The following is a 15,875-nucleotide window of genomic DNA, read 5'->3' as shown; positions in this document are numbered from 1 at the left end:
AAAACTCTTAAAATCATCCCAAAAGGAAACAACAAAGGAAAAAACGTAAATGCTTTAACTGTTTATCTCTGGGTAGTGATATGATGTGATTACACTTCTCTATGGACTTCTGTATTTTCCAAATTTTCTATAATAAACATGTAAAAAATATTATTTTTAAAAGTTTGATTAGTTGGGATCAGAAATAAAACATACTATTATACTTCCCTGCCTTATTAAACAGAGTACATGAACTAAGGTAGCTTTCCTTGAGGATCTAGAATTGTCAGGATGAATATCAAGTCACTGTGGTGCTGGCTCTGAGAGAGCAATGCCCTCGGGCTATGGAGGCAGCCGGGTATGCTTCTCCCCTAAATAAGCACCTGCCAAAGTGTGCCCCCAAGGACCCAGTCCTGTGAGCTTTTCTAAGAGCTCTGCAATCGAGTGTGAATGAGAAATACTGTGTAAGCTGCCCCTCTGGAACTTCACCACACACTCTAGCAGAAGAAACAAAATAAAACCCCTCTTGGCCGGTGTGTTGGCTCACGCCTACAATCCCAACACTTGAGAAGGTAGAAGGACTGCTTGAGCTCAGGAGTTTGAGACCAGCCTAGGCAACGATAGTAAGACCTCATCTACACCAAAAATCAAAAAAGTTAGCCAGGCATACTGGCAAGCGCCTGTAATCCCAGTTACTCAGGAGGCTCATTTGATGGAGGCTGTAGTGAACTATGGTCATGCCACCACACTCTAGCCTGGGCAACAGAGTGAGACCCTGTCTCAAAAAAAACAAAACACAAACCCCTCTTTAATTCCCAAATTTATTTACCATGGAACTCTTTTTAATGTAATTATAATACAATTCACATCCACAAAATTAGAGATCTAAGGGAAACACTGCCCTAGTCAAACAGCCACACAATGTATTCACAGCAACAGCTTCCACTTACTGGGTTCTTTTTCTTGCCAGGCATGGTGTAAAGCAGTTTATACACATTATCTGATTTAATCCCCAGAATAACTCAATAAGGATGGTACTACTAACTCCCATTTTAAAGAGGAGTAAATTGACATTTAGGAAGGTTAAATACTTGCCCCAAAGTTTCCTAGCAACCCAAATCCTGTCTTAACCGCGATGCCTCAACAGTTAACTTTCCAATTTTTGTGCAGCTTTTATGACTTTTGCCTCCTCTTTCTGTCACTTATTTCTTGATGATGTTACTGGCTCTTCTAGTTTTTCCCTAGTCTTAACATTTGCCACTGGTAGATAAACCATATGACTAAGTGAATTATTTGAACTGTGAGCAAAGCAAGACTCAGCAGGCTCTGCTACGAGTCCAGTATGTGTCCTTGAAGTCAGTTATCTCAGCTGCCCAAAGATCATTTTTCTCAACCATCTTTCAGCCTCCTAACTCATATCCCAGCTTTCTAATCTCATCCCCTCAAATCCATCCTTCCCCTGTCTGCCAGATTCATCTACATAAATAGTGAGTGTGACCAACCGCAGCACTCCCTGGCTTAAATCCTCCAACGGCTCCCTGCCTAGAGGATCAAGCCCAAGCTCCTTAACAGGGCTTATGAGGCCATCTGGTCCCTGGCTGCCTCTTGGGCCTCAGCCCCCACTACGCCCTGCCCTGGTCGCTCCAGCAATGCTTGTAATATTCCTGTGCACACACACACACTCTCCCTCTGTCCCAGCTTCTTCCCTAAGTGCCTTTGTTCCTCCCATATGCCTGGGAGCCCTTCTCCCTCATTACCTGGCTAACTCTTAACTCATTCTCTGAATCACAACTTATGAGTCATTCATCTTCTCCAGGAAACACTCCCTGCTGATCCCCCCCTTCCAAAGGCTTACTGGATCTCCCCCCCACCAGCATGTTGGCCTCACTACTGGGTTTCACGGGTACCCTGTACACCTGCATGATCCTAAATGATGAAAACTATGTGGTTTACTGGTTTCACATCCCCCAAGTGGCACATCACTGGTGCTCCGCAAAGGCTGGGTACATGAATAAACTTCCTGACCTCAGTCATGGTCACATTAATGAAAACTGCTGTTTGATGGCAAACATTTTAGCCCACTTTTTTTTTTTTTTTTTTTTAAGAGACAGGATCTCACTATGTCATCCAGGCTGGTCTCCAACTCGTGGGGCTCAAGAGATCTTCCCACCTCAGCCTTCGGAGAAGCTGGATATACAGGTGTGAGCCACCACACCCAGCGCTGATGACAAACATTAATTAGCACTATGTTCCTCTACTATCCTAGACACTGGGCTGCAGATATAAATATAACCTCGAGGTGCCATTAGTTAACCTTGGATATAATAAAAGGTTTGATTTAAAAGAAGCATTAGCTATAACGCTGTTTGAAATATAACAAATTATTCAAATATCCACTTTTCACATAAACTCTTTGACAAAGTAATGAACAATGTTTCTCACAATTCATGACAAATACTTTGAAAAGCTTTCCCTTGACACACTGTAATGTATTCTAGAGACAACAAAGCTAAGCTAAGTCACCTCTCTACTTTCATTCTTCGCTTGGAAGAAATTCTACAAAGACCCTTCCTCTGCTTTTGTATCACTGGGTAAGACATCATTTCCAATGATGAAATTTGAAAACTCACATAGCTGGGGAAGGAAATAAACCAACGAGAACTCTTGTCTGGGCATGTTCTGAGCGCCAGTGATTACCTACGAGTGGCTTACACGCGGTCTCTAGATCACCTCCCACTGCATACTTGGCATGAATAGCAACATTCTGCTACAAATACTGTAATCGAAGCCAAACAGGCAACAAGGCTGGCCTTCCTCAGCTCAAGAGCACAACCACTCTGCATACAACCGACCGGTGAGGGTCAAACAAGTGCAATCTACTTCTGGGTTCCTCTTCAGGCCAGTCTCTAACAGGATGTTAGGTCATCCAACTTGTTTCTCCCGTTTCTCCAATCCCTTCCACGGCACCTCTTTCCTTCTCCCAGCCCACTAATAGCTCCTAGTGGTCTTTCAAACTTTTATATTCTTCTTGATTTCCACAAGCACTTGGAGGAGAGTGGCTCGAATTTCTATCACCAAGCAGAGCATTCTCCCTGAGCTCCAGAACCACACTCCAACTGCCTGCGGGACAGAGCCCTGCCCATCCCTCATGCTCAGCCTAACCCGGCCTCAATGACTCCATCCTTCCTGCACCCCTACTGCCCCTCCCCTCCCCGCTCACCAGAGCCCCATCTCCTACTCACTTCCACTTGAAGCCCGGTTATTACCACTCACTCAGCAGCACTAACCGGGCACATCCTGGGTGCCAGGCACTGTGCTGAGTGCCAAGGACAAAAAGACAAACATGACAAAATGCAGCACCCAAGCCAGTGGGAGACACAGGGAAGTGACTTATAAAATGTGTGTCAAATGCCACAGGAGAGGTATACAAAGAAGCTAAGGGACCATGTGCTTGTGATTGAGGTGGGAAAAGCACTTCGGAAGGTCAGCAAGAGAAGGGACATGAGAAAGGGAGTCTGGCCAGCTGGTCCGAATACCTCTCCCAGAGCCCTAGCTCAAATCCTAATTTCTTCCTAACCTCCATTTCCGAAGCCAACCTGGTCCTGCCACGTCAAGCCAACTCACGCTCTGCTGCCAGATTAACCTTCCTAAAGATCAGTTTCAGGCCGGGAGTGGTGGCTCACGCCTGTAATCCCAGCACTTTGGGAGGCCAAGATGGGCGGATCACCTGAGGTCAGGAGTTCTAGACCAGCCTGATAAACGTGGAGAAACCCCGTCTCTATTAAAAATACAAAATGAGCCAGGCGTAGTGGCGCGTGCCTGTAATCCCAGCTACTCGGGAGGCTGAGGCAGGAGAATCGCTTGAACCCGGGAAGCAGAGGTTGCAGTGAGCCGAGATTGCGCCATTGCGCTCCAGCCCGGACAACAAGAGTGAAACTCCGTCTCACACACACACAAAAAAAGCAGTTTCACCCGACTGCTTCTCTGCTCCAAAATGGTCACGAAGCTCCCCGTTTCCTCCTAAATTAACCACCACGGGGCGCACACCCTGACACTCTCCCTCACCAGCCCTATTTCTTGTCATTTCTCTACACACAAGTACGTGCCATCTGGCCAAAGTAGACGAGAACTCGCTCGCCGGACAACCCGTCCCTGCTTTCCTGCCTCTGTGCCTGTGTCACTTCCTCCCAAGCCCCCATTTTTGTCCATCAAAGACCTACTTAGAGAAATAACTAATTCACGACAGTGGGCATGGGGAAGAGCACACTGAGGGCAGAGCACGAGGCGGGAGGTTCCACTGGTTGGCAGTGTTTACTTCCTCAGCTGGGTGGCAGGTACACAATGTTCCTTATTCTCTGTGCCCTCTGGTAGATATTAACCTATTTAATAATTTATTTTCTTAATGCTTACCTACCTATCAAAGTCTGTCTCTTGTTTTGTGGGGATGTAAGTTAAAAACAACAAAAAAAGAAAACAAAGTCTGCCTCTTGCATCAGAAACATAACGCAGCCAGAGAGCTTTTACATCTGAACTTCAATGTCATTTAGAATTCACATCTGGCTTTTTTTTTTTTTTTTTTTTACAGTCTCACTCTGTCACCCAGGCTAAAGTGCAGTGGCATGATCATGGCTCACCACAGCCTCAACCTCCCAGGCTCAGGCAATTCTCCCACCTCAGCCTCTGGAATATCTGGGACTACAGGTGTGTGCCATGATGCCTGGCTAATTTTTTTATTTTTTGGAGAGATGGAGTTTTGCCATATTGCCCAGATTGGTCTCAAACTACTGGGCTTAAGTAATCTTCCCACCTCGGCCTTCCAAAGTGCTAAGATTACATCCACTGCACCCAGCCTGGCCTTTTTCTTATTTAAAAAAAAAAAAACTGTGGTAAAATATGCATAAAATTTTCCATCGTAACCATTTTTAAGAGAACAATTGACAGTTCAGCGGCACTGAGTACATTCACATTATTATACCAACATCACCACCATCCTCCTCTAGAGCACTTCATCTAACTGAAACTCCCTATTCCCTCTTGTATTGTAGACATCTCTGTATTTAGTTTATTCCCAAATTATAACCTAGGGACTATGTCCCACTTGTGTATCTATCCTTTACAATGTCCTGCACATGGAAGTGTGCAATAGCTGTGGAACTGAAATGGAATCTTCCATTTGGGCATCAAGGAGACCATGCCTTTTAGCTAACAATAACTATCTACCAAGTGTTCACTCTGTGCTAAGTACGGTATTAGGCAGCTTACATACTGATTTCATTTAATCTACCCAACAATGCTATGAAAAAGTTATTGTTATTTTCTCCTTAATTTCCAGTGAGGTAACTACAATTAAAAAGACTAAATACTCGTCAAAAGGTCACACTGCTGGTATCAAAAGCCAGTTCTGACTCCGACCACTGTGGGATGCCACCCCCACTGCACTTTTAGCAAATGCACAAGAGCAACTAAATAAATTGATCAAATTTCATCTAAGCTAGTCTACATATTCTGAAAATTGCATCTTAAAAAAAAGGGAGCTGGCCTCTACTGAATGCTTCTTCTGTACCACTTCTGTTGTGACATTTAGCCTTACAAGTACCCTGAAAGGCAGGCATATTATCCTTCCTTTACAGTTGAGGAAACTGAAGCAAGGGTTTAAGTCACTTAAAGAAGGTCACACAACTCAGCTCCGTGCTTTCCATGAAATCTTGATGCTTCACTTACCGATAAACTGGCATACAACTGAACTTCAGTAGCTATTCCTAGGCACAGTAATTTTTTACTCACGTAAAAGGTCCATGGAAAAGATTTAAACGTAAAAGTTGAAGTCTTTATACGTACATAATGATTATACAACATGGATAAAAACTCCAGTAGTATTATACTCAGAGTGCAAATCTTAGCTTCTAAAATACAGTCTCACCAGGATTCAGAGTGTTCAGGAGCCCGTCCCTGGATTTAAAGCAAGGTCAATACGTTTCAATGAGCCATTATGATTCATGCAGTAGCTTTCAGCCCCACACACAAATCACACCGGAACACGCCTTAGGGAAACAGCTTCTTCCAGACCAGAGCTCTTTACTTTCTACAAAACAATCTGTCTTTCAGACCCTCAGCATTTTTTCACACGGGCATGGGCATTTTCAAGCCATGGGAACAAAGATCCCCAATTTGAATCGTTAGTGGAATCTTTAGTCAGCAGCAACCAATCAGCACTTCCTCAGAAAGCACAGTGAAGAAGTGATTCAAGAGGTCCGGTTTAGTTGCCTAATCCCGTAAGCGACAGTTCCTTTTAAGGGAGTGCCCTGCAAGTCCAATGGGGTTAACGTGGGCAGATGAAGGCGCATTCCACTGCCATGTAAAAATAACTTTAAATAAAAATAAAATACATGCATATGAAACATCAGCCTGCAGCACAGGCAAGAGGATAAGATCATGCAGGATATACTACATTTAGGGAATTGCATAATGAACAGGAGGAACAGGAAGAGAGAAACTGACACACAAGCCCAGAAAATGAGGACTGTAGCTCCGAAATCATGTTCACTACTTAAACTGCACTGAAACTCACAGGCCACAATTACAACAATGTAAGTGAAGCCTAATGAACAGCTGCACTTAAACCTAACAGCCAATGCCTTCAAAACCTAGCCACATTTTCCAGCCGCCACAAAACATCCCCTCAGGCTTAAAGAAGCCTTACTCTACAATTTAAAACACTTCCTTCCACCAATTAGAAAAAAAAAAGAAAGAAATCCTTCGGTTCAGGTTAAGAGATTCTACTCTGTGAAAGGTCTGTTTTATTTAAATTTCATCCTATACCTACTCAAATACATACTCATTTTGACCACAGAAATGTGAATGTTTGGATGAGCATGGTGGCTCATGCCTGTAATCCCAGCACTTTGGGAAACCAAGGCAGCAGGATGGTTTAGGGCCAGGAATTCAAGAGGCAACATAACAAGACCCCATCTCTACAAAAAAACAAAAATAAAAAATTAGCTGGTGGCAGTGGGGTGCAGTGGCTCATGTCTGTAATTCTAGCACTATGGGAGGACGAGGTGGGCGGATAACCTGAGGTCAGGAGTTCAAAACCAGCCTGGCCAACATGCTGAAACCCTGTCTCTACTAAAAATACAAAAACTTAGCAGGGAGTGCTGGCGGGAGCCTGTTATCCCAGCTATTCGGGAGGCTGAGGCAGGAGAATCGCTTGAATCCGGGAGGCAGAGGCTGCAGTGAGCTGAGATCACGCCACTGCACTCCAGCCTGGGTGACAGAATGAGACTCTGTCTCCAAAATAAATAAATAAATAAATACACCTGGTGTCAGCGTGCATCAGTAGTTCTAGCTACTTGGGAGGACAAGGCAGGGGGATCGCTTCAGCCTAACAGTTTCTAGCTACAGTAAGTTATGATCTTGCCACTGTACTCCAGCCTGGGGAACAGAGTAAAACTATCTCTTAAAAAAAATTAATTTTAAAAAAAGGAAAAGGGGCCAGGCATGGTGGTTCACACGTGTAATCCCAGCACTTTGGGAGGCCTAGGCAGATGGGTCACTTGAGGCCAGAAGTTCAAGACCAGCCTGGCCAACATGGTTGAACCCTGTCTCTACTAAAAATACAAAAATTAGCTGGGTGTGATGGCATACACCTGTGAGCCCAGCTATGCAAGAGGCTGAGGCACGAGAATCACTTGAACCCAGAAGGTGGAGGTTATAGTGAGCCAAGATTGCACTACGGCCCTCCAGCTGAGCAAAAGAGCAAGCTCCTTTCACAAAAAAACAAGGAAAAGGTAAATGTTGTTTAGGCTAATTGCAAATCATAATTTACTCAACATTCTTGAAATGGGATCCTAGTAACTTTCAGGATGATCTGGTATTAATGAATGTCAGTCATCTTTCAGAAAGAGAGAACTATTAATACAAGTGATTAATTATTGCAATTACTTTTTATTGAGCCCTACTGATGGGCTGTGTTAAGTATTAACAGGCACTATCTCACCTGATCCTCACACTAACTCTATAAAATAGGTATTACCGTCATCCTTTTCCAACAGATACTCAGGCAGGTGAAGTGACTTGCCTGCAATCACACAGCTGGGAAGCGGCCAAGTCCAGTCTGGAGTGTGTGATTCCAAAGCCAGAATGTTCTTTAACACGCCATCGCAAATGTTCCATTTGGTCAACAGTGGACAGTTCATAAAATATTTTCTTCTATTGTGTCTCACAATCACCCCTAACATAAGCCAATGCATAGCATTACCAGGTGAGTGAAGCTACCATGAACAAAAATTTTGGTTGTTCACATTACACCCATTCCCTGAGAAAGGCACCACACATGACCAGGACAACAGGATTGACAGTGATCCTCCCTAGGTGAGCTAAGATATTTTGGTTTTCAAGTTGTTTCCGTGTTTTAAAAGCACTACACCCAGAAAAGCAAACTACTGCTGAGTAATTTAACGTCAATTATGCAGGCTTATTAAGTGGAGTCACTCAGGCCTCAATACTTCTCTTGGGTATTCAGGTATGAAGGTCACTTTTACTCAAAAAAAAAAAAAAAAAAAAAATCCTGCCAGATGAATTTACCTTTCTCTTTAAAAAATGATCTTCAGGTTCTGAGGTAGAGAAAACAGGTGAGGTTGTCCCTAACAGCCTCCAAGTGAACAGAATGAACTTGATTCTTTCCACAATCTTCCCTCCACTAAATGCAATTTATTTCTATTAACGTTCCACCAACAAAGCTACAGTACTCGGCTGGGCGCGGTGGCTCAAGCCTGTAATCCCAGCACTTTGGGAGGCTGAGACGGGCGGATCACGAGGTCAGAAGATCGAGACCATCCTGGCGAACACGGTGAAACCCCATCTCTACAAAAAAATACAAAAAACTAGCCGGGCGAGGTGGCGGGCGTCTGTAGTCCCAGCTACTCGGGAGGCTGAGGCAGGAGAATGGCGTGAACCCGGGAGGCGGAGCTTGCAGTGAGCTGAGATCCGGCCACTGCACTCCAGCCCGGGCGACAGAGCGAGACTCCGTCTCAAAAAAAAAAAAAAAAAAAAAAAAAAAAGCTACAGTACTCAGTTCTTACTGCAACGGAATAGTCACATATACCAAAATAACTTGTAGGCAGTGTTACACATTAGAAAAATATACCTATCATCGCTTCTCGGCCTTTTGGCTAAGATCAAGTGTAGAAAAATATACCTATCATTTTATTATTAAACCAGAAAAACCCTGCTGACAATCAACAAAAGGTCTCCCAGCAACTGAAAAGCAGAGAAACTAAGCAAAGATTTTTTTCTTTGGAGACATGAAACTCATTCAGCTAAGAAAGATGGATTTTGTCACTTATTATTCTCCAAAATGGAAGGTGCCACATGGAGACCATAAACGCGGTAAATTGCATCTTGGAGCAACGTTATTATGTGCCAAGTTACAAAGCCCATGAATACAAGGGGTGTATTAATGGAAAGACTGATACCATCTTACTACAGTGGCCTCTCTGTAGCTCCGGACAATGATCTGTTGAGGGTTTTCCAGGGATTTTGAATGTGCAACCTCCATACAAGCTCTCTTTTAAGGGGGCTGGCTTGGTGAACAATCCCTCTTCGGAAAGAAAGCCAAAAGCCCCCACACCGGCTCCTGGGTGAGAGGCTCAGCACGGTAGGTGTGGGAAGGCTCAGACTTCAGAGACAAAAAGGAGTGGTAGGTAGGCCAGGAAGAGCTGGGATTAGCCTGGGCCCACCTGCCTGGAGGAGAACCAGACCCATAAGATCAGACTTTCCGAGAATGAGTCCAAATTGGTTGAGAGAAAGGGAGCACACACTGCAAATCTGCAAGGATGAAGTCAGCTACCCCAGAGCAAGCCACACCTCAAGGTATGAAGGAAGATAACCAGAAACAGGAGCTGGCACATGCCTTCCAGGGGCTGGGCAGGGTTTGACTCTCAGAGGTGAGGGTTGGCAGCCAGCCCCAAACCCCCATTTTATCTTCTTCCTGAAACAGCTCCAGGAACCTTTCTTAGTCTCAGACACAGTGGGACACAGTGGTACAAAGCCAGCCACAAAAAATTTCCCACCTTCCCTTCCTCGGTGGAGGGGGCAACCCTTAAAGAAAAATGTATCCTGTAGCCACCCTTAGGCCCATCCACGAACCCCCATAAGTCTGCTGGGGCCACTTCAAAAGAAGTCAGACTCCAGGGGCACTCTTGGGACCCCTTAGATACATGGAACCTTCAAACCTTACCCTGGCTATGGTATGACCATGGACTCCTGCCTCCAAACCCTGGGGACCCTCGCCCAACCCTTAAAGCCCCTCAGAACCACCTCCCAGACTCAGCTACAGACCCTCGGCCACCCGAACCCATCTTGGAACCCTCAATCCTCTCCTAAGAGTCCTATTTGGCTAGTCAGTCCCCCAAAACCTACTCTGATCCCCTATAGCTGCCTCAGTCCCCCTAGATGCCCCAACCTTTTCTCTCAAAGGAAACCCCCCAACCTCTACCAGATCTAGCTATTGGTTCCCCTCAGTCACCCCCAATCCTCGCCTCCGACTCAGCCCCTATTACTCTCCCCTCCTCCTGCCAAACCAATCTCAGATCCCAATTCCGTCCTCTCCCGCCTAGACCCAACAATAGCACTCTAGTCCCCAAATTCCCATTCCAGGCTCCCTAATCTCCATTTCAGACCCAGCCTTAAGTCCTCAGCCCCGCAAAATCTTGTCTCAGGACTCCCAATCGGCTCCCCAAGCCCCTTCTCAGGACCCTTTTTCCCGCCTCCGCCCTAGTCTCGGTCCCCTCAGTCCCTCAAACCCCTCTCAGGCCCCCTATTCCTGCCTAAGCACCAGTCGCGGTTCCCTGGCTCCCGAACCCCTCCCCAAGCGCCCCCATTTCTAACCCAGTCCCTCAACACCACCGGAGGCGCCGCGGTCGCCTCCGCCTCCGGCCACCGCTCGAGGAGCGAACCCCGCTCGAGGCCCCACAGCCACCGCCTTAAGCTCAGCACGGCTCACCTCCTCCATCTTCTGCACCATCTCCGTCAGCTGGCCCTCGTCCTCCAGCAGCTCGTTGAGCTGCACCAGCGACAGCCCGGCGAACCGGGCTTCGCTCCCAGCGCCCGCCATCCCCGCGTCTCGGCCGTCGCCGCCACCCCTCCGGTCACCAGGCTCCGCCGACCGGAAGCGCCGCCCTCAAGGGCCGCCCCCCCCCCGCGGGGGGGGGCACGTGACGCCAGCCCTGGGTCGTGACGTCATCATTGGGCGGGCGGACGTGACGTAAGTGTCGCGGCTCGCGTGAAGTGGAATGTATCAGGGACAGTAGGAACTTCTAAAGGGAGAGGAAGGGCCCTAGGATTGGGCTGTGACGCGTGAGCGCATTAATGACGTCACTGCGACGCAGGAGAGTGCGCCATGAGGTCATAAGAGCCTTTTTCCTCCAGGAAGAGAGATACTGTGATCCAGGGAAAACATGCAGTGGGAAGGAAGTTGCTGCAGCCTGTGAGCCCAGCCCGATGCAGGGAACCCAAAAGACGGAGACTTCATGGGGAAACAACTTTAAGTGTCACTGGTTCCTTGGAATTGTGGAGCTGCCACGTCATTCATTTAACAAATATGTTTCGAGACCTACTCTGTACTGAGCATTGAGTATACAGTTCTGAATAAAGCAAAATGGACCCCTGCTTAAATGGAACTAACAGAATGAAAGAGGAGGGAAACAAAACAAATAAGGAAAACAATTAGGAGATCACAAATAAGGGAATGTACACTGAAATAAGAGAATAAGAAGACCTTTAGGGTAGTAAGAGATGGCACTTGCAGAGAAGGTGACGTCTAAGGAAATGTGAAGGATGAGAAGGGAGGAACCAGCCACCATTCCTGTAGGAAGCTCAAGGCAGCAAAACCAGCACGTGCAAAGGCCCTGAGACAGGACTAGCTTGGTGCATTCAGGAATGGACAGAAGGCCAGTAAGGCTGGAGCATGTGAGCAAGAACCCATTGAGTGGCCCTTTGCATCACCTCAGAGGAAGGTGCCCAGACATCCAGGTGGGCCAACCTGTGCTCTTTCAGAAACAACACGATTTAGGATGCAGTAGCTCTCAGTCTCCCAGTTATCAGGAAGCCTGTTAAGATCCAATCTGTCACAGTTCTAACTGGAAGAAACCTAAGGCTGAAGTGAACCATGACAGCCCCTAATTTTACACATAAGAAACTGAAGCCCTGGGAGGGAGAAGTTTTTTGGGCTTTTGCTTTGTTTCTGAAAATCAAGTAATTGGCAGGTCTCCTGGCTCCCAGTCTGGCATCCACCACGCTGGCATCATAACACACTGACCTCGTCACATAACTCAGCCCTGAACACAGTCGAGGCATTCAGCAAATGCTTATCGGCAGACTTAGGGGCTTTGTGTATGAAGCTGATGCTTCTGCAACTCCAAGGGTAAAACATAAGGTCTAGTGTTCTCCATCCATACGTTAGGCTGGGCTCTGCCGACCTCTTCTCTCCTTCCAGCCCGTTGTACTAAGGGCTCATGTTTGCAGAAAAATGATGAAAGTTAAGGGAACTATTGCTTTTTTTAATTTTTTTATTTTTTGAGACAGAGTCTTGCTCTGTCATCCAGGCTGGAGTACAGTGGTGTGCTCTCAGCTCACCTCAATCTCTGCCTCCTGGGTTCAAGTGATTCTCCTGCCTCAGCCTTCCGAGTAGCTGGGACTACAGGCTTGTGCCACCACGCCCAGCTAATTTTTGTGTTTTTAGTCGAAATGGGGTTTCACCATGTTAGCCAGGTTGGTCTTGAACTCCTGACCTCAAGTGATCCGCCCACCTCGGCCTCCCAAAGTGCTGGGATTACAGACCTGAGCCACTGGACCTGGCCAAAAGAACTGTTTCATATGATCTGTAAGCTAAAGGTTTTTGTTTGGTTTGGTTTGGTTTGGTTTTTTTGAGACGGAGTCTTGCTCTGTCGCCCAGGCTGAAGTGCAGTGGCGTGATCTCAGCTCACTGCAAGCTCTGCCTCCTAGGTTCACACCGTAATCCTGCCTCAGCCTCCTGAGTAGCTGGGACTACAGGCACCCGCCACCCCACCCGGCTAATTTTTTGTATTTTTAGTAGAGATGGGGTTTCACCATGTTAGCCAAGATAGTCTCAATCTTCTGACCTTGTGATCCGCCCTCCCAAAAGTGCTGGGATTACAGGCATGAGCCACCGCGCCCAGCCAAGCTAAAGGTTTTATTGAGCTCAAAAGGACACTCAGTAGTTTTCTTCCTTCTAACTTGTTATACTTGGTGAAGAAAGATGGCTCTGAGGAGGAAAGGACAGCAGTGGGAAGGAGATGTAGGAAGCTGGTGTTTCTTTTTTCCTTTTCCTCCAGCAGAAGCACAGACCTGTCAAATTGAGAATAGTAGCTCTATTTCCAGGAAATCCTCTCTATGAGGTTTAAGATGTCCAGGAATTTCTCATAGTCCCCGCAGAAGGTAAGAATAAGGTTAAGGGTCAGAGCTCTCCAGAATCTAGAGGGATGATGTGATTTAACCAAGAACATACCCCAGGAACAAAACTGGCTTCAGAATGGCATACCTGTATACAGTGACCTCTAAAGGCACTAAGTTTAAACAAGGCTCACTTGCCTCCCTTGCCATGTCCTTTTATAACTCTTCTCCATTGGAGTCATACACCACTTCCTTTGTTAAATAGAGCAAACCACAAAATCATCTTGTTTTCTGCTGCTCTAAAAACTTCTTGTCACTCTTAAAAGGGGTTGAGAGAAGAAAAGAAAATGTCAAAGCTTGCTCACGTCAGTGTTAAACCTGTCAATTTAGTGCATGGGTGGATTTGCATGTCTTTTTCCTCTTTTTGGTTGGCCGATATTTGGGTTTCTTTATGCACCTACATCTGCCTGTAATGCTTGTGGGTTAACTAAGATTTTGCTCTGATGAATCAAGGGCAATGTATGCATGTGCCAGAACTTCACTCTCAATGGGAGCATTGTTGCTGTCTGAGCGATGAATCTCCTGTTGCACAATATTGGGAATTGTTTGGCAAGCATACTTAAAACACACACACACACAACCTTTGCATAGTTGAACCTGAAAATCTTCTAGCCTTGGGATTAGAATTCTTTCTCTCCCATGGGCATTGGTAGATTTATCCAGAAATAATTTCCAGTTTGAGAGGCTGGGAGAAACCATTAATAAGAAGGTGTCCATAGCATAGCACACATAGCTACAAAACTATGCATGCGCGCTAGAGGAATTATTCCCCCAGGTGTCAGGTGGAACGGCCATGCCTCTGTGGGGACTCACAGCCTGATGTCAACGCCACGTCACTGTCATGTACTAATACCTACATGTCCAAAATGACCTACATACTAGTCATCCAGAAAAAAGAAGTATTAGATACAGTCTCTGCTTTGGAGAGCAAGAGAAGATATACAAATATAGAATAGTATTTTAAAAATTATATTTAGGGTTGATGTTATTTTGGTGTGTTACAAAGGTAGGGGGCCAGTCCCGGTGTCTCAGACCTGTAATCCCAGCACTTTGGGAGGCCAAGGTGGGCGGATTGCTTGAGATCAGGAGTTCGAGACCAGCCTGGCCAACATAACGAAACCCCATCTCTACCAAAAATACAAGAATTAGCCGGGTGTGGTGGCGTACGCCTGTAGTCCCAGCTACTTGGGAGGCTGAGGCAGGAGAGTCACTTTGACCTGGAAGACGGAGGTCTATAGAATGGTCACAGGAAGGGAGGGCAAATAAATGACCATTATTATGAGAACTTAAATGTCCAACAGTATGGGAAAGGTTAAGTAAATTGTGGTAAATCTGATCAGTGGTATATTTTCAGCCATTAAAATAAGATACACAAAGACCGTGAAGCTATGTGGAAAAACCAACATGAGTTAAGGTACAAAGGCAAAATTTAAATGTGGGCTGGGCATGGTGGCTCACACCTATAATTCCAGCACTTTGGAAGCCTGGGGTGGGAGAGTCCCTTGAGTCCAGGAGTTCAAGGCCATCCTGGGCAATAGAGGGAGACTCTGTCTCTACAAAAAAAAAAAAAAAAAAAAAAAAATAGCCCGGCCTGGTGATGCATGCCTGTGGTTGCAGCTACTTGGGAGGCTGAGATAGGAGGATTGCTTAGGCCCAGGAGATGGAGGTGGCAGTGAGCTGTGGTCACACCACTGCACTCCAGCCTGGGCAAGAGATTAAGACCCTGTCTCTTTCTCTCTCTCTCTCATTCTCTCTCTCTCTCTCTCTGTGTCTGTGCATATATATATACATATATATATATCACATATATAATGTGTATAGAGAATGTGATTATCATGAACAAGCTATATTTCTATAGGACCAAGACTCGAGGGTAACAAAGTGTTTGTTAGTGGAGAAGTTAGTAACTTTTTTCTTTTAAGGTTACAACAATGCTTGTGGATTGAAGTGTTTTTGTTTTTGTTTTTTTTCTTTTGAGACAGAGTTCACTCTGCCGCCCAGGCTGGAGTGTAGTGGCATGTTCTCGGCTCACTGCAAGCTCCACCTCCCAGGATCAAGTGATTCTCGTGCCTCAACCTCCCAAGTAGCTGGAATTACAGGCACACGCTACCATGCCCAGCTAATTTTTATATTTTTAGTAGAGACGGGGTTTCAACATGTTGGCCAGGCTGGTCTCGAACTCCTGACCTCAGGTGATCCACCTGCCTCAGCCTCTCAAAGTGCTGAGATTACAAGAGTGAGCCACCACACCTGGCCAAGTTTTTTTTTTTTTTTTTTTTAACTAAAAGGAAGAAAACAATGTAACTAATGTAAATGTAGCTGCTCACAACCTCAAGAAAAAAAAAGATTTTATTAAATATCACTGGCAAAACCAAAATGGTTACCAACAAAAATAATAAAATCCCGCAAACCCAAACTTATGTGCT

General features: G+C 45.9%; 1 protein-coding gene across 1 annotated transcript in view; it reads right to left on the bottom strand.

Annotated features, from left to right (window-relative positions):
* The window catches only part of VPS37B (VPS37B subunit of ESCRT-I), a 32,662-nt gene extending 21,379 nt beyond the window's left edge, over window positions 1-11,283 (bottom strand). The window contains exon 1 of the mRNA XM_017890196.1: window positions 10,982-11,283. Coding sequence (XP_017745685.1) covers window positions 10,982-11,092 — 111 coding nt within the window. The 5' untranslated portion in view covers window positions 11,093-11,283. The remainder of the gene's footprint in view (window positions 1-10,981) is intronic.
* Window positions 11,284-15,875: the final 4,592 nt, after the last annotated feature.

The sequence above is a fragment of the Rhinopithecus bieti genome, unplaced genomic scaffold (genome assembly GCF_001698545.2).
Source record: "Rhinopithecus bieti isolate Rb0 unplaced genomic scaffold, ASM169854v2 scaffold_574, whole genome shotgun sequence".
Taxonomy (NCBI): domain Eukaryota; kingdom Metazoa; phylum Chordata; class Mammalia; order Primates; family Cercopithecidae; genus Rhinopithecus; species Rhinopithecus bieti.
The sequence above is the reverse complement of the archived record's forward strand: the minus strand, read 5'-3'. Positions and strand labels throughout refer to the sequence as shown.